This window comes from Notothenia rossii (genome assembly GCF_949606895.1).
Source record: "Notothenia rossii genome assembly, chromosome: 8".
Taxonomy (NCBI): domain Eukaryota; kingdom Metazoa; phylum Chordata; class Actinopteri; order Perciformes; family Nototheniidae; genus Notothenia; species Notothenia rossii.
Window position 1 is genome coordinate 68,356,741 of NC_136906.1, and position 22,810 is coordinate 68,379,550.

Below are 22,810 nucleotides of genomic sequence, written 5' to 3' on the forward strand. Positions count from 1 at the left end.
TTCTTGTTTCTCCTGTCATCTCCTTTCCCCCCCCCCCCTCTGTAGAAGCTGTTCAGAGCTGCACTTAAATAGCAGCAGTGAACAGTAGCCAGACAATAACAAAAGGCAATTCATCATAGAGGATAAAGATAAATGTAGGGGCCGGGACATGCAAAGAGGGCGTGGCCATCAGGGTTTTCCAACCTTAAGGGAGGTCTGAGTGAAGGCAAATGTGCCCATTCATCATACAGGTATGTGTGCCTACCTATGAACATCAGAAAGCTAAATAAGGGGCTGAATATGAGAAAAAAATAAAAGGGCCAACAAGGCACGTCTGTAAAATAAATAACTTTTGTAATAATTGCATCTAAATAACAGAGATCTTAAAGACAATTAAAGAAGGACTTATAAGCCTTACTTAAACCTGTCAAAGGAATTTGCACAATTGCCCATTAAATACCGAACTAATTAAGTATGCAGCAGTGGGAGAAACAACTAATTAAAAAGCCTGTGTGGTGAAATCCTTTCTGCAATCCCCTACATACAAAACCAGCTTGAGCAACTGGTTAGAAGTTTTCCCTTTCATTTAATTCCCTTCATTGTTCGTCTTTCTGACTCTAACGCTCTCTGTCCATTTGTGGCACTCTGTCTAGTTCTTCCACGCCCTTCATCTGGGTGAGTTGTCAAAGTGCTCTGTGGGGTGAGTAGGTGTGTGGGGAGACAGCGGAGTATGGATTAAAATGCATCTTCAAAAGAGCAGACTTGCTTTTCTGTAGGAAATAAACAGAGCACCGGCACTAATGTATGCACGTGCAGAAACAAAGTGCCGCAAACAGAGGCAGGCCATAATTGAACTGAGAATAATCCTCTAAATGAAATGCGGAAACGATGAGGGAGCCATGTGTAGGGAGGGTTTATATGAGTAAAGCGCCGGTCATGTGACTGACAGAGGAAGCTGAAGGCAATGCGATCATGTATTGTATAACTTGTACTAACACCTCAAAGTAATCAGACAACACAGAATTAAGAGCATTTTTATGTAATAGGCTAAGTAGAGAATGGTTAGTCTTAGATAAAGTTTGACACCAAGAAGTATTCGTATCAGGTACAAAGAAACAACTTGAGCAATGTTGCCCACATTATTATCATTAAATAACTTAAATTATACAACACCTGCTTTACAAAAAACATAAACAACAAAAGCAAAAACATATTTGTAAAGAGAAAAAAGGAAATAATTAAATAAGAAGGAAATGAATAACAATAAGTACTGATAGTGGGGTTATGAATTAAAGTTAAGATAAAACAATGTACTTCAAATATGTTTGAGTAGTGTGCGCTAAAACCATCATGCATCTGGGGGTGTCAGAATCACTCCCTGTATATTGCACGATGGCTCTGCTGATTATATAAGGAGTAGTAAATGAGTATGTTAGGGAGTGAGTTCAGACACAGCCTGTGTGCAGTGTGTGTGTGTGTGTGTGTGCAGTGTGTGTGTGTGTGTGTGTGTGTGTGTGTGTGTGTGTGTGTGTGTGTGTGTGTGTGTGTGTGTGTGTGTGTGTGTGTGTGTGTGTGTGTGTGTGTGTGTGTGTGTGTGTGTGTGTGTGTGTGTGTGTGTGTGTGTGTGTGTGTGTGTGTGTGTGTGTGTGTTTTCACTCCTTACCGTGCGGGGTGATTGTCTGTATGGGCTTGCCCTGGCCTCTGATGTTCCATATGGTCAGAGTTCCATCTGAGTGACTGCAAATGAACTGCTTGCCCTCGTGATGCCAGGCAACTGAGTGGATAGCCTAGGAAACGACATGCAAAAAGTGGAGAGGGGGGGTCAGTGTGTCAGCAAAATTCAGCATCATGTGCCAACCATCTCATATCTCACTAATGCTACAAGTTTGTGACATTACCACAGCTAGAGAGCACCGAGTACACTATTCATATGTGGGTTAAAAGCCGCTGACCGGATTAAACAGTCTTCAACAGATGGTGAAAGTGAGATACTGTAAAAGAGTCTGACCCAGGATTTCAGATCATTTCCTGTGGCTTAAATGCATATATTAGAAGAAGCTTTTATATGAAGATTTGCTGAATGGGAAGAAAAGCCAGGAATGGATTGGTCATTTTATTCAGAGATGCCAGGAGCAAGGTTTTACAACCATGGTTATATCTTTTAAGAAGTCCATTTAACAAAGACACAAAGTGCAATAATGAAAAATCTTCAATATAATTGAAACATTCTGGTGCATTCAGCTTCATCTGGTCTCATTTGAAGCCATGGATTTAAGATAAAAGCATTGAATGAGTCTTTCTTCTTAGAACAAAAACCAAAGAGAGGGTAAACCAGAATATCAAAACAGTCAGTGTCGTGTACATAAGAAGTAAGCAAGGAAGTTAAAAAAACAACAAAGAGAAAACTAAATTAATAACATATCTTATATCCACAAGTGAAAGATAAAAATAAAACAAAGAACCAAATGGATTAATTGAAAAGCTTAAATACTAGAATACAGCAAGACAGGAAAGAGTTATAAAGATGGTGCTCTTGTAAGCCTGGCTCACCACGATGTATCTTCTAACAAGCAATCATTGAAAACACAAACGCATCATACCCAAAGTGTGGCAGAAAAGGGCACCATCTTATTGATGCCCTTTTCATAGCTCATGATTAAACCCTGCGTACGTTTTGACATTAAATAAATGGGATGGTGCGCACCAAATCTGCGGGAAGCTCGCAACAGCTTCCAAAGCAGTTTCATGAGACTTGTCACATGAGTTTTCACCATGTAGATAATGTCTGATGTGATTGTTAGTAATAGGTATAACCTTTTCTTTAAAAAGTGCTTGTTGGTAATGCTTATGTACATACTTAGCACATTGCACTCTTTAATATTCAAGCTGAAGCTCCTCTTATTGTTTCAGTGTGACCTTGCCACTGGATTTCCTCATCTCCTTGTCTCACATCGCTCATGTCACGTGAATTATGTCCTCTCTGTCAATGCCGATATGAGCACACCGTCAGGTTAAGTTCTTCAAAAGAAAGCTGCTTTAAAAAAAAAAAAGGTGTATATCCATTTTGCCCTGGGTGTGTCATTAATCATAAACGGTGCTGTGAGTCGTTTTTCAGGAAAAGCGAAATGAGGCGGTGTGGGGAACCAATGTCAGCGGGTGGTCATGTGACACCGGTGATATGCTAACCGCAAAAAATGTAATTGTATCAGTCCCAGATCATATTTATATATTTTAAGGGTTATTGGAACCCATCAATTGATTGCTGGTCAAGTATTCAATCAATCACATACATGTAGGCTTGAGTGAGCTCGATGAGACAGAGCCGTTGTTCTGTGACATCAAGCTGTATAGACGCACAACTCACATTATCTCATTACACAGTTAATGACTGCCACTCACAAAAAGATACACAAACGGCACATTAATAAGTTATTTTTTTATATTCTTTAGTTATAGAGTTTACTGATTTCCTGCACATGAGTATTACTCTCTCAGAAATAATAAGAGCCTTTTTCCAAAATGAGTAATAGCTTAGGTGTCTTATCTAAGCTGTTGGCGGATGTGAGTTCTGGTCGGCGGAGCGACAGGGACAGGTGGGATGCGGTTTGTCAAAGATTTGTTGCCAGAAGTGATTCACTGTGTGCGGTGCCAGGTGGCGTGGATGTAGTTGCAGCAGGTGTGCCGAACGCAGTGTGAACACATTTAAGATTCTGTAAAATGTTGAACATCCCACACTCTGAAACTAAAGTAAGTCTTATGTTGACTGGAGCCCAGTTTAAGGATGTGATTTGCAGTTATTTAAGAAAATGCTAACTGCTTAAACGTATCACTTTCTTATGAGAAAAAGCCCTCATACTGTACATCCATTCAGAGATGATTTGATACTGAATTTGGAAAATCTATCAGTCCATGTGCCAGTACCAATAGGGAACAATGCACTTTGCTTAATTGGAAAATGAGTAGGGTAATTGGAACACATGGTACCCATCATATCATACAGTACCAATTAAAAATACTAATTTCATGATTTATTACATTAGGTCAGTTTTCACAGATCGGTATTTGGGGGATTAGAGAATCACTTATTAGAGTCACACACATGAGCAAGTGTGTTCCCACAAATAGAAACACACACTGCCACACAAACTAACTCAAGGCAACCAACACACAAATCAAGATTGGTGAAGGAAAATAGATATGCACATAAATATGCACATCACGGTCCCAATTAAAACTGCTTGTGCCAGCGCCATGTCACACTGGGATACAAAGTCAATTTAGCCTTAAAGCGTCACACACAGAAAACTGAGAACATGAGAGTCTAATCTACCAATAGATATGTTACAAGTTTATATTTATTCAGCTTTATAATATATACCAGCAGTCTATGAATATTCAACATAGTGTTAACTCCTTATAGGTGAAGTAGTAAGAGGACAATCAAGGGACTGACGTGATAAAAAACACAATCTCACAATAACCTCTTCAACATCTTTATTTCTGATAGGAATTTTGTTTAAGAATTAGGAAAATATATCTAAACTAGTGTGAAGGATTCACCTTTTCAGGAATATTAGTAATGTGCACAGAGCACCACAGAGACTGACCATCCTATTAAGGAGAATGATATACTGTCCTTCAATGGATCGTGCACCAGTCAAACGACCCTTCAACATGAGAAGTAAAGTTACCCATATTATTAACATGTAGAGGGTCTTTAGGCAAAATAAAATTGTCCTTAACTAAGCCAGACTTGAGTCAAACAGAGTTTGTCAATAATTAAGCATTTGCTTTTAATCTTGTCAGACAACCAGAGGGAAAGGATTTCCTGTATGTGGACAAATCAAATAGAGTTAACTGAGCTGTCAATCACAAGAATAGTTCATGATATTCATTCTGAGAATCTATTGTCCTATATTGGCAACCTCAACCGTTTTAAAAAGTGCAAAGGCCTTGTTTACAACGTGTTTTGAAACTCAGTGAACCAGCATTAAAGGTTGCTTATCAAATGAATGTTGGTGTTTAAATATGTTAATAACTCAAATACCTCCAGAGACAAAAGCTGTTATTTTTTGGATGTTGCTTTGAAAGCAAGTACTAATGCTTAGTGATTATGTAAATAAATGTGTACTTTTTAAACGTTTTATTGTTGGCCTTCAAACATAGCTTTGAGGATTGTGTCTGGCTCAGACAATGTTTTACTCTAAAGCTGTTTGTACTTGGGCTCAGATTTAGACACACCAAGCTGCATTTGTGCACGTTAACCCTGCAAGAAAGTTACTGCGCTTTTGGGCAAAAACAGCTGGTCCCTTTTCCGTGATTTTAGAGAGAAATATATAAAGAGAAACATATAGCAAGAGAGAAAGAAACACAAACAATAAGTACAAAGTACAAGAAAAACTGAAAAGATTATTTGAAAAGAAAAGAAATACTTAAAATGATTAGGAAGGAAAATCATTAAAGAAAGGAATTTAGAAAAACAGAAATGTACAGGACTTCGATTTGATCATTTGTTTTGAAAAAAGTAGGAAGTTGTGCTCCACAAGAGGACTGTAGGATAAATAAGTGAGTTTGAATAATAGGCCTTTAAAGGGTTATGATACAAAAATAAAATGCATTTAATAAGGCGAGAAAAAGCAACCAGGAGCCAAACAGGAGGGGAAGGGAGGAAGACGAAAGGGATCTGGCTGTGATGTCAGCCATTCATCAGGCCGGACTGGGACCGAGGAGTTGAGTCAGACGGAACAAAGTGGAGCGGGTCAGAGTGACGGATGCTCTCTGGCCAGCACTGGAAACCCTTACTGCTGATACACAGCTAATAATAGACAATCCACTGAAAGACACCGAGTGGAAGTTGTGCTCTCTCAGCTCTTTGAACGCTTGTAAAAACAAAAGTTTTATCACCTCTGCCATTTGCCCAGAACTCTGCCAGAAACTTTGTTGCTGTCTTGGAGCAAGGTTTAAGTTCCTGTTTCCTGACAATCCTGAAGGTTGACGAAAGAAGAACTAACAAAAGCTGCCTTTATCCGGTCATCACCATTCCATTATTTCCCTTATGAGCAATTGCTGTGAGAAAGTTGTCAAGAGTCGTGCCAAGATTTTAGAAGACAACATTACTCAGAATTCTTTTTCTATCTCTATCCTTTGAAATTCAAGAGTCTGCCTTTCATTTTTTTTAATTCCCAATTTTCAATAGAATAATTAAATATTCTTCAAGACAAGCATAACCCGCAGTCTGAAACCATCCCTGCATCGTCTGCTGTTGAAAAGGAGAAGAGGAAAAGCTTCCTTTTTCATTTCAGTCGAAAACTTTGATACTTGGCATCAAGCTTCTAGGCAAATAATCTTTGAATGAAATCACAGAGCAGAAAAATATATTTTGCAATGGATGTAATAGCTGTGAAAAGGTATTCACCCTAAAGGACTGTTAGCTGCAGCTACTGTATAGAGTTTTTACACATTCAAGTTGACTGCGAACATTTCCAACTGTAGCAACAGATCCTTGTAACATCGACGTCTCATGGTTGATGTTAAATACATATGTAATGGCAGAAAGGGGCTAAGCAATGCAAAAAGTCTAATACCTTCAAAAATTAGACCAATGTTTCTATTCCAAACCATTAAGACACCACATAACTCTTGAAGTGAGATTTACCACCATTGCCATTCCATCAAAAACACTCCTGCACACCATAAAGTTGTTGAGTTATAGGAACAAAACACTACAAACAAGAGGGAATCTGAAATACTGCACACTGTCAGTCGTGCTCCGTTTGATAAATTGACAATGTTTGTGCATAAGGAGAGGAGTACACCAATCAACAAGGTAAGACATATCTTATCACATCCATTTGAGCCCCTTCAGTTGTAAACAGGAGCTCTTATCTTTACAAAGAACATTGGATAAATCAAGTAGGTACATTATAATCTTTACCGACTAAATGTTGTAAATTCAAACAAAAAGTTCAGAGAGACTAGATTTTTTTTTGTAATACACCTTATATATGAAATATGTATAATAACTTGTGTAAAGGTGTAATTATCAGGTATTACTATAACATACTGATAAAGAGATATTCATTAATTACCTATTTTTCTCCATACCACCCACCCTTACCCTGACAAAGCCTCGGTGTGTTTATCTCCCCCAGCTTTTAGACTATTTAATTATTGTTGATTACAACCGTGTCCAAAGCAGTAGCAACAACAAAAAGTAATAACCACAATTCACTAGTGATGCTGCACCGGAGAACACAAGGGTTGTCTCCAAAGCCCCTAAAGGCTGGTCTGGGGCAACATTAAACTTTAAATATATCTCACTCTAATAACCATTTGGATGTTTTAGCCGGGGGAATAACCCCAAGACATTCCAAAAGAGAGGAAAAGAACAAATGTGTGTTGCAGGCTATTTCTCTTCGTCAGTGTGAATCACAGCGAGTCAAATGAGGAGCAGTCACCGCCCACTCAACCCCCGGTCTCTAGAGAGGAGTAACCGTAGGGGTTTGGAGAGCGGAGATGAGCTCTTCTGGGAGATTCAATACTAGAGACTCTAATGCCCTAGGAGCAGCGGGGGGGATATTAGCTTATCTGGGAGAGGGGGATAGAGCAAAGGCAGCAAGAGAGAAGAGAGAGAGAGAGAGAGAACCGTGCAGATTGAACATAGAAAATCCACTCTCATTTCTGTGTCTATGTAGTCCTGAGTGACTCTTATCTCAGCGTGCTTACAGCTGCACAGCACTGCCAATGAGGTGGGCAATAACATGAGGGTTATAGTAATCTCATTATCTTAAACCGCCAGTCTGCTAAGCACTATGGACACCACTGTATGACCATGAACATGTTAATTGCGTGTGTGCGTCTGCTTAAACCTTAATGACAAGTCTATGAATGCGATGTCATAGTGTCTGCTTATATGACTAAATGTGACTGATTAAATGGAATTGGGAAAATGTTCCAAAATTGGTATTACCGGTAAATGACATGTCATTTGTTAGACGCTTTTCTCCAAAGCGACTAACATACATTCAGTACTGTGGACAATCCCCACAGGAGCAATTTGGGGTGAAGTGTCTTGCCCATGGACACAACGACATGCTGACTGCAGTGGGACTCGAACTTGCTTTTAAAGAAACAAAGACTGACACACATGTTGACACACCTCAATGATAGGAGATACAAAGAATCCACAGATTTACAAAAGTGGAAATAAGCCTTCAAATAAAAAGTAATGTGAGAACAGACAACACACTAGGTTTGACACACGGTCCAGCTGGATCTAAGCAGCTCTGACACGGTGTCCCTTTTTTATTATTGTGTCATCTTTTATTTATAGACACTCACTATTGCCTCTGGGGAAGCCAATAAAGCCACATGACTCAGTGCTTTATAAAAGGTGGACCTTTTACAAAATGTCGCTTTTTATATGCAAGCGCAATCACTGTGCAACCCTGCTACATCACTCCATGAGAAATGAGCACAGAGCACTCCATTGTATGAAACCTCTTTGTAAACGGCACTGCTAATGTGAAGGAAAAAAACATGTTCAGTTGTGAGTGAACACCAACCAAAGAGTGGTTTTCATTTGTGAAGTGACTTAGATATCGTATGGATTTATACTTTCTAAAAAAAAAGGCTAATATTGATGCAACATTTTATGGAAATCGGCTTTTTTATGATTGATAGCACTCTGTATGCTAAATTTGAATCATTGCTAAGCATAAAGACTGCGATCAGCTCCGGCAACAAAATTCATCTACAAGCGAGGAATTACTTTGTTAAGCCTTTTCTTCTTCTCTCTCTCTCGCACTGCATATTTATTTAACCGCACGGAAGAGCCGCTATTTCCTGTGCAGACTGGCCAGCCCCCTTCTTTATCTACACTGAGATGGAACAGGAAGTAGTTATAGTCAAAATGTTCCAAGTCAGCAATCTCTTTTTGTACTATCATCACCAGATCAAAGACACTATGTGTGTGTATGTCTGTGCGTATGTCATGTTCATACAGATTTTCAACACATTTTTTTTGGTACACACACACACACACACACACACACACACACACACACACACACACACACACACACACACACACACACACACACACACACACACACACACACACACACACACACACACACACACACACACACACACACACACACACACACACACACACACACACACACACACACACACACACACACACACACACACACACACACACACACACACACACACACACTTTTGTTCATGAATATGTGATTTAATTCCCAGTTTTTGTATTAAAAGATACTCTGTAGATCCGTAGTAAGAGGAATGACTCAAAGCTGTTGGAGAAGAAAGGAAATCATCGGTAGATTTGCCTACCTCATCGTAAGTGTAGCGAGAGTCGGCCTTCTTTGATTTCAGATCCCACATGACCACGATCCCAGACTCAAATCCAATTATAAGCTGGAGAAGAAGAGCGACAGGCAGTCAGTGAGATAGGTAGGAGAGATGACAGAGAGGAGATAGAAAAGACCCCATGATGGGCGGAAAGAGGAGTAATACATTTGACATTCTCCCGCAGCATGAAAGGAAGTCAGGTGTAAGCCGACTGTGGTGTCTCAGGAAGGAACCTGCCCACCCTGGTTCACATGACATGACGACATTTTTTTTTTTAGAGCATACAGTCTATGTTTTTAGGACTTGCTTAGAATGTCAAATGTGTGTCACTAAAGCAGATTAACAGAACACAAAATGCCCTATTTTAAAATGTGCCATGGGAGTTATCCTACAAAGCTCGACTTTGTGTCTTTTTAAATGAGGCTGTATTCAAGCACACTTTTAATAAGTCCAAGGTGATGTCTTGTTTTTTGTCCTCCCGAAGCCTAAAGGTTTGAATTTACCTTGATATAAAACATAAAAAAAGCAGGAAAATCTCCATGTTTGAAAGGCGGAAAATAGCATTTTTTACAGTCATTATTTGAATTCATTTACACTTTTGCATGTGTGTTGACAAAAAGGGATGTCCTTTACCTTTCCCTCATCCATGGGGTTGTCGCTTATGTGCACAACTGGTCCAGGGTGAGCCTTGGTTGACCTTATGAGAGACAAAAAAAGAGACACATTTGTTTATGCATAAACATATAGTAGTAACATTTAGAGTAGAATTTGGTGGGTATGGTACATAGGGACATGTCCAGCACCAACTGAATCCTCCATAACAATATTTTGATCGAAAAATGTAATCGTAACAACTATTGTCTGCACATTTCTAATCAATGTTGGAACAAAAACCGCTCTTGAAATTCAAATGTATACTCATTACAATTTCTTTTTTCGTGCAATATCACTTTTTTCTCACATAATTCTAGCTTCTCACAGAACATTGATACATGTGGAAGACATGTCCATATCCGTATTAACTCAACTGAGAACAGAGTATATACAGAAGAATAAATATTTGAGAGCCTTGCTGCATTGTATTCCAATATATATTTGAATAACGCCAGGCCATTACAGCTTGTGTTTTCCTTAACATAAATTAGGACATCTCCACCACAAATGAATTTATAAAAACGACCAGAATGCAGTGAATGAAGGGTTTGATGGCCAAAACATCCTGAGGGAGGACTTCAAGGACCCCCATACTTAATATTTTTCCCCATCATCACTGGAATAAAACCTACGACCTTAGTGCACCTACATCACATAGTAAAGTATTGAGAGGGTTAAGGTTGGAAGAGTCAAAAGTGTCTTTGAACCTTGGAGAAGTCCGCCGGGGAGGAGAGAGCTGCCAATCACTCCGAGGCTCTAAAAGGCTGTTCAAAGACCTAAGCTCACTTAAGGTTGTGATGGATGGCTCTGTCAGGCCAGACCGTCCCCAATGGCTGTGTATGTGTGTGTGGGTGCATTACTGTGTGTGAGTGTGTGACCATTTGCATGTCAACAGAGGCAGCACAAAATGCTCGGCGGCCCCCTCCTCTCCTCCTCCTCCTGTCTGTGCTTTACCCTCCAGACAGCCTTATGTCAAAATCTCCTCTCTCTGTGCGCCACGTGGCTGCAGAATGAACCTAACCTTCCCTGCCTCAAAGAGATGATGTGGACTGCAGAGCGCTAGAGAAGGTCACAGCTGAAAAAGAGTGACTGTTAGCGCCTGAAACATAACTACAGTTACACGGAGCAAGGGCAGGGATGCCTGAAAAGGAGAAGAAAAGGATGAGCTGCAACCAAATGTAAGTAATACACAAAGGAACCAGAGTTTTTTATTCATCTCTAAGTCTGACAGTGAAGGGCAAGACATGCTGCTGATAAGATAAATCATTAAAACTGTATATATTCCAATTGAAATACATACGCAGAAGATTAATGTCAACCCAGTCAGTCAAAAGGATTCCTCTTAAAAAACAATGTACAGACGCATACCAAAGAAAATCCCTTAGAAACGTGACTTATGAAGGAAGTGTTTGCCGAAATGCAATGCTCGCTCAAGAACAGGAGGGAATATGGGGATATCTTTCACCTCCTGGCAAGCACCCTTAACTGAAGTAATGGTGCATACACGTGTGGTGTTGTTGAGTGGGTAGGTAGGGCCAATTTAAAATGTTGTGATTACAAAACTGAACTAACAAATCCTACTCATTCTGCCTCAGGTTTATCCCTCCATCTCAGCATGACGATACGAGTGCAAGCACAGGGTGAAAGAAGGGAAGCATCTACAGCGGTGTGTGTGTGTGTGTGTGTGTGTGTGTGTGTGTGTGTGTGTGTGTGTGTGTGTGTGTGTGTGTGTGTGTGTGTGTGTGTGTGTGTGTTAGAAGGTAGCAGTTAGTGGGCAGGCAGTCAGTCAGTTGTCTCTATATTTAGCCTGTTTGTGCCGGAGCCTTATTACCTAAGCTCTGCTGCAGCTGGAGCTGTTGATTTATCTAATCCCCCTTCACTGCCTGTCTCTCAGCTAACATCCGTCGTCCACAGCAGCTCGCACAAGTACTCACACACACTTTCAGGTTTCATGTCGGCACAATTAAGACACATCTTAACATCCACCCCATTAGCAAAACCTACATCCATAACAAACAATTACCCTCTCGCTGAATTACAAAATGCAACTTCAATAAAAGCTTCGCCCGCCTGTCCCACGCGGTTTATCTCCTCTCTTTTCAGGATTTGATGCGCCTCGTTCTCCATCTTCCCCTGTGAGACTCCGCCGTAACAAATCTGTTTTGTTAAAACCTGTTGTCATACAGTAAACAAATGTGACACCGACACATTCACAAAGTCCACAAATACATGTTCAGGTTTGGAGATGAAGGAATCACCATGGCAACAGAGGCAGGATGGGCAGAGTGCAGACATGCTCCTAAAATCATCCGTACCCTGCCACAAACCCGCCCACACAAACACAGGCACACACACACACACACACACACACAGCCTGGCGACTACTTCAACACGCTCCTGTAAGCACACATCTCTGCCTGCATACTGCTAATGACTCTGCGTTTTGCATACAGAGTTAAAAAAGGGAACATTTGAGAATGTGTGTACGTGGGTCTCTGATAGTTAGTGCACTTTCATACAGATAGATGCTTTAGTGTGCCTGCATACCACAATATGTGTTTCTATGCGTTATTGTTAGACTGTGAGCATCCATTTAGCCTCATTCACAGTTATTATCACATCATAGTCTCTTTCAGCTTCAGACTTGCATGTCTCCCACGCCACACACACACACACACACACACACCTTTAAATGCCACATGGCAAATATGACGCTTGTTCGGTACGTCAGGAAATCTTGAAAATGTTTGCCCCCTTGGCACCTTCCCTTCTAAAAAGTCATCTGTTATAAACCTTTATTGCACCGAATCCTTCTTTGAATATCAAATATTCATCCCACCCAGTGATGCCTTCAGTAGTACATTAAAGAAAATGGTCCATTACGTTGCAAGCACACACACAAAACTGAATGTCCACACACGCACAGTAAAGCAAATATCTGTGGGTGTGTGAATGACGCAGGGGGGAATTGTTAGCAATAGGAAGGTTAACTCCTGAATTCGACAACATCTCTTCAGTGCAGGCAGACCACACAGACACAATAAAAAACCAAATTCCAACTTTCAAAAACGATTTCTGAATGCATGTATGATTAAAAGTACCAACATTTCTTCAGCATACCTTTTCAAAGGCTTAACTACATAAACAAACACACGCTGAGTGAAATCCTGAACATCTGGTGTCACTGCAGGCGACACTGTGAGCCAGCAGAGCGCAGTCACCATGACGTGTCTCCGCCGCGACATGACTTAAACAGCCAGTGTGCAGCACGCCCCTACCGTATGTGGCCTCAAGTCACCTTGGAACTGTGGACTGTGAACGTGTGTGTGTCTGTTGGTGTTTTAATGCAGGCAGTTCATTTTTGGGGTATTTGGTGGTTCCTTTGTCTGCTCGGTGGAAGGCTACTGTAGACCAAGGAAGTACATAAATTAAAAATACTAAATCTGAAACTGACAAAGACAAGCATCCATTGTCAGCTCACGCGTGACACAAGCATGTTAGCTCCTGGTCAGAAGCTTACTAACAGACAGCGAGAGCAACAGAAACTACCCTTAAGTCCAGTGTTGCAGTATAAATAGTTGTTAAAGTAGGCTTATTCACTTATCTGTCAGTTGAATATGAAACTACAGCTACAGTAGCAGCTGATTAATGTAGCATTAAGGGGGGGAACACCTAGCCTTCCCCTATCATACAGTATCTCACCCAAAATCCCAAAGTTTAATGCATAACCCTCTTTAAATACGCAAAATGTTGTTTGTTTGTGTGGGTTAAAACGAAAAAGTAATAACATACTAAATAGTGAGATTCAAAAGGTGCTGGTAGGCAGATTTTTTCACTATTGGACAGAGACAGACTGTTTTCTGCTGCTTCCGGACTATATGCTAATCCACAATAAGCTTAATGTATCCTGGCTGTACCTATCTTCATATGTAGGGGAAATATAGAAGATTGGTATTGATCCTAAAATCTATCTCTGGGCAAGAAAAGAAAATAATACTTATGTCCTAAAATGTAGAAATGTTTTGATTTATTTACCTAAAAAAACATGCATAAACTTGATATATAAAGCAAGCTTATAAAGGCTTAGTTTTGTATAAAACTATATAAAAAAAAAAATTAAAAGACATTTAAAAAAAGACACCTTCCAAATGAAGATTGCTTAGTTTTAACCCCTTAGTGCATGGGAGTTGGAAGGGTGTCCCCCCCAGAAAAGGTACACCAGGACGACAGTGGCAGCCGGGGGTCCTGGAGACCCTGTAGCTTTGGGGATAGAAGGGGCTGTTGTGCTTCCTCGCAGTGCAACAGCTGAGGACCTCACATATGCATGAAAAAACAGAATGCAGGAACATACGTAGAAGAAGCATGAAAAATTCAAACAAGTAATTACTGTAGCTCGGGGGTCGAGAGTGGGAAAAAATAAAAGAGGACAGAAGAGGCCTGAGGGCCAACACGTTCACGTGAACTATGTGTCATATAATCTGTAAACATTTTACCACTCCTGTCCTGCTTCTCCCCGGCTCTCTGTACCCAGCAAACATCTAGTTGAATCAAATCAAACACACACGGACAGACGCTGCCAGGTACAAATATACAAATATAACATTCTTGCGTACACAGAACATACAATAAATTATGCAGCATTTGAAAAAAAAACACATTCACACGTGGCTTTTTGGCAATGTCGTGAATGCCTGTGGCTCTGAATGAACTGCAGTGCCATGCAGTTGGTTATGCACTTTAAGAAATGTGTGTTTTATAATCTGTACAGTAGCTTGGGCACAGAGGTGTGAGTCATACAAACACACAGAGCACTGGGCCAGGCCTGGGGCCACTGGCACAACTACTGCTGCTCGTCTCCAAATGGCAAGGCCCAAGGGAGGATGACCCTGGACCTGGTACACACGTATGTATTTATGTATTTAACAGGAACAGTGTTCATTAATCATAATTTCAGTTGCAGTTCAATGTAAGTGTGCCAGAGGTAAAACATTGATAAATATCCTAGACTCATGACAGCAATCGTAGTTGAACAGAGATGTAGCATCAGGGCTTAACATTAGGTATTTAATAAATGCTTCAATAGTTATATATGTGATACTTAAAAGTATTACTGATGAACACAGTAGTGCTCAGCTAACGAGACTAAATTATGATCTAATTTCAATATCAGGTCTGCAATGTTTGTATTCATTTTATGTCTTCCAATTTAACGTAAAAGCATTAACTACAGTTAAGTTAGATTAGGTGCTTCCTTCTTTGGATGGCAACGTTAAAAGAAAATTATAGGAGAGCACAATAGCTTTTGTATCTGGACTACAACCCTACCAACCCCACAGCTAGCAGAGAGACCCAACGCAAGAGAACAAGAGAATCCCCTCTCACCTCTCTGATCTGTATCAAAGCAAACCACAGACACACACTTGTGCGCTCAAACAGATATGCAAACCGAGAGCGCCGGTAACAAATCCCAGAATCGATTTCTGGCACTGCCGCCATCTTCAAGACATGGAACCCAACTGAATGGCTGTGAGAGAGATTGAGATGTGAACCAAAAGAGGTGGAAAGAGCTATCGTTTGGATGGAAACAACACAACTTCGATTGTTGTGGTTTATCAAAGCTGTTGCACGGCAGAAATGTAAGTGGGATGATTTGATGTGTCACAGCTAAATCTTTTTTATTTATCAAGGATTTATTTCACAAAGGAATGCACAAAAATGGGCTTTCCCTTGTTGTCATTTACTTTTTATTTAGCGGTCAATAAACTGCTAGAATCAGAATACCTTTATTCTAGCAGCTTGAATGTATAAGGATATTTCAATAAACTATTATATTGTTATTATGGACTAGCAATATAGGCATTAAAGAAGTGAATGTTATATACATTGCTTGTGCAGTATCTGATATGGTGGAAGGAGCATTGAGAACATTTAAAGTTCTACTCACAAGCTGTGTGACCTTTTGTGTCATGTAAGAGTGGCATAAGGTTATATTAATAATTCTAATACAAACTCAAGCCATTTGGAAAGGACTAATATCAACCTCCTGCCAGAGGCTATGTTTGATGTGGTCAGAAAGGATTTGTTATTCAAATTGCAACAACGTCATTTTTAAATAATAACTGAAAGGTCACTTGATTAACTCTAAATGTAAGTAACATGATTTATTTATTTGTTCATTTATTTTTGATTTGATTTTGAATCATGTGCTGTACATGGCAGCACATACACATATCCACTTATTTACTATTTCATTCCAGAAATACATTAACTTTTTGATAGAAAAAATGACTTTTTTATGACCAACAAGGCAGCTTGGGAACAGAAGTCACATGTTGTACTGTATGTGTTAATAGCCAAGGGAATATCTGACGTCCAGGTGAAGCAAGATGAACAGCAGTAAAGGGTATACTGTAAAAGTGAAGCAAAGAAAAGTTAGTTTAAGAAGAACTCCTTTATCTACCTCTTTATCTTATCATTCACATCTAACCTCTATGTTATCACTCTCTCTCCCATACCTTCTTCTTCCGCCCTTTTTTCTGTAATTGGAAACCTTTTTCCTTCGGGCCTCTCCATCCTCACTTATCTGCATGACTCCTGATCTGACCTCTGTTACCTGCATTTATCCCTCTGCCTCCACTCCATTCCTGTTCTCCATCACTCTTCCCCTTCTGCATGTCCTTCCCCTCAGGCGAAAGCCCTGTCTCATCCATTCGGCTCCAGCCTCCTCTCTGTCATACTCTCCCCCTCCCCTCCCCTCCCGCTCCTCTCTCCCACCACTCACTCTCACATTTTCTTCCCTGCAGCCCTGTCGATGAGACGAGACGTCTGTGTGTACCATACACTGATCTAGGCAGACACCTGTTCCACCCCCTCCCTCCTTCCTTCCTCGTTTCCCCCTCTGTCCTCTCACACACGCACAGAAGGGGGTGAGGGGGAAAAGCGGAAAGCAAAACGCTCCAGTGAATAATTTAAGTCGCTACAGCAGGGAAGCAAAATGGAGCCTGTCAAACTGACATATCCATTGAAATAGTAAAGAAACAGGTCGCTCACTACCTGGAGTCTGATACTGTGCCTCAGTAGATTACTAGTGATTGTTTCTCATCTCATTACATTTAAGAACCATAACCTTTTGAAAGGTAAAATGCTCTTAAGACAGCATTACTTGAGTGCTGCAAGGTGAGTCAATAAACCCTGGAATCAATGTTGCAGTGCTTGCAATATCAGTTTGATTCCCACAGAGATCAAACATTGATCTGCATATCAGCCATTCACCCTGGAAACCCCATCCATATGGCGAAAAAAACCTGTACTGGAGCTTGTTAAATTGTGCAGTGTTTGAAGAGGAGGAGGAGGAAGAAGAAGAGAGTAAAGGCAAGGAAGTTTGAGGGCATGACGCAGCGTCCACACAGCGGCGTGCCTTGAAGCTTGCCGTTGAGCTTGTCTGAAACTCGACCAACAACCAATCACATGAATCTCCCGTCCCGGACACACAAGCACGCGGTTTGATTGGCTAGAGCTTGTACTGGCATATGATTTGATTGGCTGACAGCTTCAAAAGTTGAACATTGCTCAACTTTTGAAGCGAGCAAAGAGAAGCAACGCTCCCACAATGCAGTTCGGCAAAGCGTGACGTCACCCCATTCAAAGTGAGTGGGCGGGAGCGTTGAAGCTTCAACGCACGCCGCCGTGTGGACGGGCCGTGAGGAGTGGGAGGCAGCATTAGAGGGTGACTCGTGGGCAGTAACACTCACAGTTCAATGGCTTTGTTCCACATGATGACGTAGCCTGAGAGCATAAAGGACTCCACGTTGACAAGGTGGATGTTCCCCCGTTCTGTGCCGATGTACAACCATTTACTCTGGAAGGGCAGGTGGCAGAAAGTTATTCTGAAAAAAGAAGAAGAATAAGAAGACGTGAGTAAACAGGAAAGACAGTAACAGGCACAAAGCAGAAACTTCACAGAAACACTGGACGTCCTATTATACCTGGAGACAAATTATGCAAAACTTTGGGAGGATTATTTACCAGTCTTTCAGGACAAAGCAGTTGAGATGAGAGTGACTAATCAAAGGGATTTTTGAGGCATTCAATCAGCCACCCTCTCCAGACGTACAGGAAACATGAGACAGACACCCAGTTCTCAATTTTTCATCATCGCTCCCACATTCTTTTCATCCATCCATCAGAGTTAAGTTTAATGAAAGGTTAGAAACCCTTCCCTTCTCATCCCTTTTTCATCATTTTTTTCTTTCACCCATCCCTAAATTCAACCTCCCATCCGTCTGAGGAATAATAATGTAACACCTCGGTAATCTGGCTTGCTAATATTTCAAGGTCATCCAGCTCCTCCAGTGATCCTTTTTATTCTTCACGGTGGTTTGAGCAACACCTGTGGACTTCAGCGGCCGGGATATAAAAGACAATGCCTTCGGCTCATCAGCTGGGACACACCACCCAAGTTGTATCGATCTCTTTTGACAGCATTTTCTTTTTTACCGCTATTTCTAGCTGGAAGGACACTGGTTTATTTCCACTGTGAAAATCACACAGCACAACAAGTTTCATATCTGATATTATATATGATGTCAGAGACACTTTGATATCATTTTAAAATGGTAAATATTTTTGACATTACAGAGGCCTCATGCAGTATTCCTGGAAAGATGAAAAATAACCCCCCTTCTCCATGGTTCATTAACTCATTCCAAACGACAAAATAAACAGCCAGAAAAGTGTTTTCCAAACAATATGAGATCATAGCAATTGGAGCATGATTAACATTGTTATAGTTACATTTTAATGGCAAGACAAAGCTCCTCGTTTGGGTAAGGGAAAAACTATTCTTCCCATGAGCATTATCATCTGTTTTAGTAACATAAAGCAAAACAAATGTGGGTTGCAGGACTCAAACTCTGGTCTCTTGTAAATACATGAGGAAAATACAAGTGATTTGTACGTGTAAAGAGTAAGAAGAATGGGACTCTTCCTGCAAAGAATAAAAAAATTATGCAATTGAACAAGGCAGCGAACACTATTCCCCCTCAAAGGATGCGAGCTGGTTAAAAGGAAACATAGTCCAGATAGATTATAGATATAATGACACTTAGAAACACAGCAAAACAAGGATATGTGTAAGCATGTCCTTGCAGTGACTTTGAGTGTTTTTCCTTTGTGTTATAATGCTCAGAAAAGCCTCTTTCTCCCCCACCTCCCTCTCTGTTATCTCTGGGAGTCTCACACTGTGGCAACAGGGCTGTAGCCACACACACACACACACACACACACACACACACACACACACACACACACACACACACACACACACACACACACACACACACACACACACACACACACACACACACACACACACACACACACACACACACACACACACACACACACACACACACACACACACACACACACACACACACACACACACACACACACACACACACACACACACACACACACACACACACACACACACACACACACACACACACACACACACACACACACACACACCTCCCCCAAGCTCTGCATTAAAACATGAATATATATTCTTGTTTGGGGGGGAAAGAGGGAAAGAGGCATTGAGCTACTTGACATACATCTCATTCATAGTCCAAAATGTGCACAGGGATTAGGAAAACAACCCTTAAGCACAGTGACATCATTTAAATAAATACAGGAATATTGTCCGGGTAAATCAAACATGAGTGATAACAGCTTCGCATGCTTATTTAAGTCTCATCTGACTAACATCACTTTCTCCTAAAAATATTTGTATTAATACTCACAATTATTTTAATATATTTTGACGGAAATATAATTGCTGTCTGCATTGCACTCACTAAGATTTTGGAAAACCAGGATGCTAGATTAAAAAATCACTGAGATATTGAAAAAAGTCAATGCATTCTGTATTATGCGTTAAGGCAGTGAATGTTGGTGTAAAAACAAATAAGATATGTTGACAGATATGTTTCATAAAAATGTTTGTTGATAAAAAAAACTAATCCAGGCGACATTGTGATTCAAACATGTAGTTGCCATTGCAGAAGATATGGTTAAGAAAGAGCTCGAACATAATAATGTTGACAGTTGATCTTTGGGATGCGCACACTCGTACAGACGCATTACCAATGAATAAGATTGACATGACAACTTGTGGCATCTTCCTATCCAGTAAACAGACTGTCAGCTGGATTAAATCCCCTTTTCCATCTACACTAACAGATGTGCCTCATCTATGAATATGAGGGCTGGAGTGTGTGCATGTGTCACGGTTATGATTTTGTAAACAAGAAATTCTGCATAAACGTCTATTTGTCAATGTATGAATGTAGGTTTTTTTGTACATCGGCACAGGAACATGCTTCAGCCACTGACATGAATTCATGTGTATAAATGTTTAATCTGTGTCTGTGCGCACATAGGAGCCGATTGATTAAGTGTTCTGAGAGGAGCCAACCGAGAGGCAGTGTCAGGAAGCATAATTACTGTATACAAATGTTCTCGCACTTAGAAGTGTGTGTGTGCTTTTTTGATGTGTGTTTGCCCCCCGCCCAATTGTGTGTGTACTTATGTGGGTGTCATTGTGTTCATACTTGGTGTGCATGCACGTGTCTCCTGGTGAAATCTCAAGCTTCAAGTGGTCACGACACACGAAGGCAGCTGCCAGCTTCAGGCTCAGGGCCAGATATATCGCCTCAGACATGACAGACGCCTGCCACACACAGCTCTGAGGCTGCACTGTGGGCTAGACGTATAACGGCAGGGTTCACTGCAGATCAATTGAAAAGAGGGGATACTTTAGGAAATCATCATTTGTATTGCATTGGTTTATGTGATGTCCCTTTCACAGGAGACGATCGCTACAAATGGGCTGACATGTGCCGGCCTGTCATTAGGAAGTCACCGGCTGCAGCACTTTAATCTAAACTGCCTTGATTTACTGATCCTTTCCCTTCCTTTTTATTAAACTGCCCTTGAGCAAAGCACTGACCACTAGCTGCTAAAGGGCTGACTAGACAACAATGTGTCAAGAAAATGATATTATTAGGTTGCAGTAATGAGTATGTCATTGCTGCAGCAGAGCAGTAATAGGATTGACGATAGAACACTGAGTTTTAATATCATGCAGACTTGTAATGTCTCTAAACATATGTATTAAAGAATTACGCTGTTATGCACAAAAAGGGCAGAAGAAAGAAGCTGACAAGAGAAGAATGGGGGCTGGTTATGTTTAAAAAAGTTATACCTTTACTTTTTGTAATGCAGTATAGTAAACAATTATATATCTGTCTTTCGTGTTATCTTATATTCTCAGAAAACAAAGGTATTTTAAAGTATTCGGGAATACAGATAACAATTTAGACATTGTTTGGAATTGTTGATTAGTTGAATGACAAAGCAGATAACAAAAGAAAAAGGTGATCAAGTGTTGAACAACCTTAAGATTTTGGGGAGACTTCCAATTAGCTTAAATAAATAAAAAATGGAAACAAGATATACACTTATACAATATACATTTGGCAAAGCTACAGGCCGGATGGCTGTTCTAATCTGAGAGGGCAGAGAACCCAATCTACCCCACAGGGTTTCAATTACAAAGACTATGATCTGATAACAGACTGTTCACACGCGCATCATCTTGAAAACACATTCTCACACACACACACACACACACACACACACACACACACACACACACACACACACACACACACACACACACACACACACACACACACACACACACACACACACACACACACACACACACACACACACACACACACACACACACACACACACACACACACACACACACACACACACACACACACACACACACACACACACACACACACACACACACACACACACACACACACACACACACACACACACACACACACACACACACACACACACGAAGCACCTGTGAAAATCAATCCAAGCCAGTGCCGCATAATTAAAACAATGCTGAATTAATTCCCCTTCACAGCTTCTTAATATACCTTTGCACAGTGAGAAGATAGTGCTGGCAACAAAAGGAGGTGTGTTGCCCGGTAGCAACATAGATCAGCTCTAATTGGCTCTATTAATTACATTATTTAAAGGTTCCCTATTATGCTCGTTTTCATTATTATAGGTCTCAGATATATAAAAACATGTCTCGGAAGTGTTTGGCTCGAAATACCAAACAGATCACCAAATGCAGCATCCCATAAATCCCTCTGTTTCAGCCCTGTTGCTGATTCTGTGTCTGTTACTTTAGATGAAAATAAGGAGACACTCCCCACGCCCCTCTGCAAGATATTTGGTTAAGGCGGTGTTTACACAAGAACGAAACAGGTTGTATCCGCTACTTGTCTCTCGCGTATAGCACACGAGGCCGTAACGGAACCGCAGAAACGGACCCCGCAAACGATAACGGGTCCCAAGGTGGATAGATCTGCAAATGGAACGCTCTGGGGGGCCAAACGGCTCAGTGTGTACACCCTATACGATCATTTCCTGATAATGATGAAGCCATAGCCCCGCCTCTCCCCACCTCTGCTGCTCAGTAGCTACTGCTAGTGCTACTGACCATGCTACAGATGTTAGTGCAAAATCTACAGCCCCTCTAGCACAACCATCAGCAACAAGTGGACATGGAGAATTACATGAACTACATGTTGCTAAATCTACCGCGTGGCATAAACAGAAGGGCAACCATGGCAACCATGCCCGGGCTCTTCTCCGCTGCTTTTGGTGGCAGAAGTACAGCGCCATTTAC

The 22,810-nt window shown here is 40.9% G+C and overlaps 1 protein-coding gene across 5 annotated transcripts in view; it reads right to left on the bottom strand.

Annotated features, from left to right (window-relative positions):
* Nucleotides 1-22,810, bottom strand: part of stxbp5a (syntaxin binding protein 5a (tomosyn)) — a 91,351-nt gene that overhangs the window by 27,188 nt on the left and 41,353 nt on the right. For all 5 annotated transcript variants that reach the window (XM_079642795.1, XM_079642794.1, XM_079642793.1 and 2 more), the window contains exons 5-8: nucleotides 17,769-17,903; nucleotides 9,997-10,060; nucleotides 9,346-9,429; nucleotides 1,643-1,766 (exon numbers count right to left, since the gene is read on the bottom strand). In XM_079642795.1, the coding sequence (XP_079498921.1) occupies nucleotides 1,643-1,766; nucleotides 9,346-9,429; nucleotides 9,997-10,060; nucleotides 17,769-17,903 (407 nt within the window). The remainder of the gene's footprint in view (nucleotides 1-1,642; nucleotides 1,767-9,345; nucleotides 9,430-9,996; nucleotides 10,061-17,768; nucleotides 17,904-22,810) is intronic.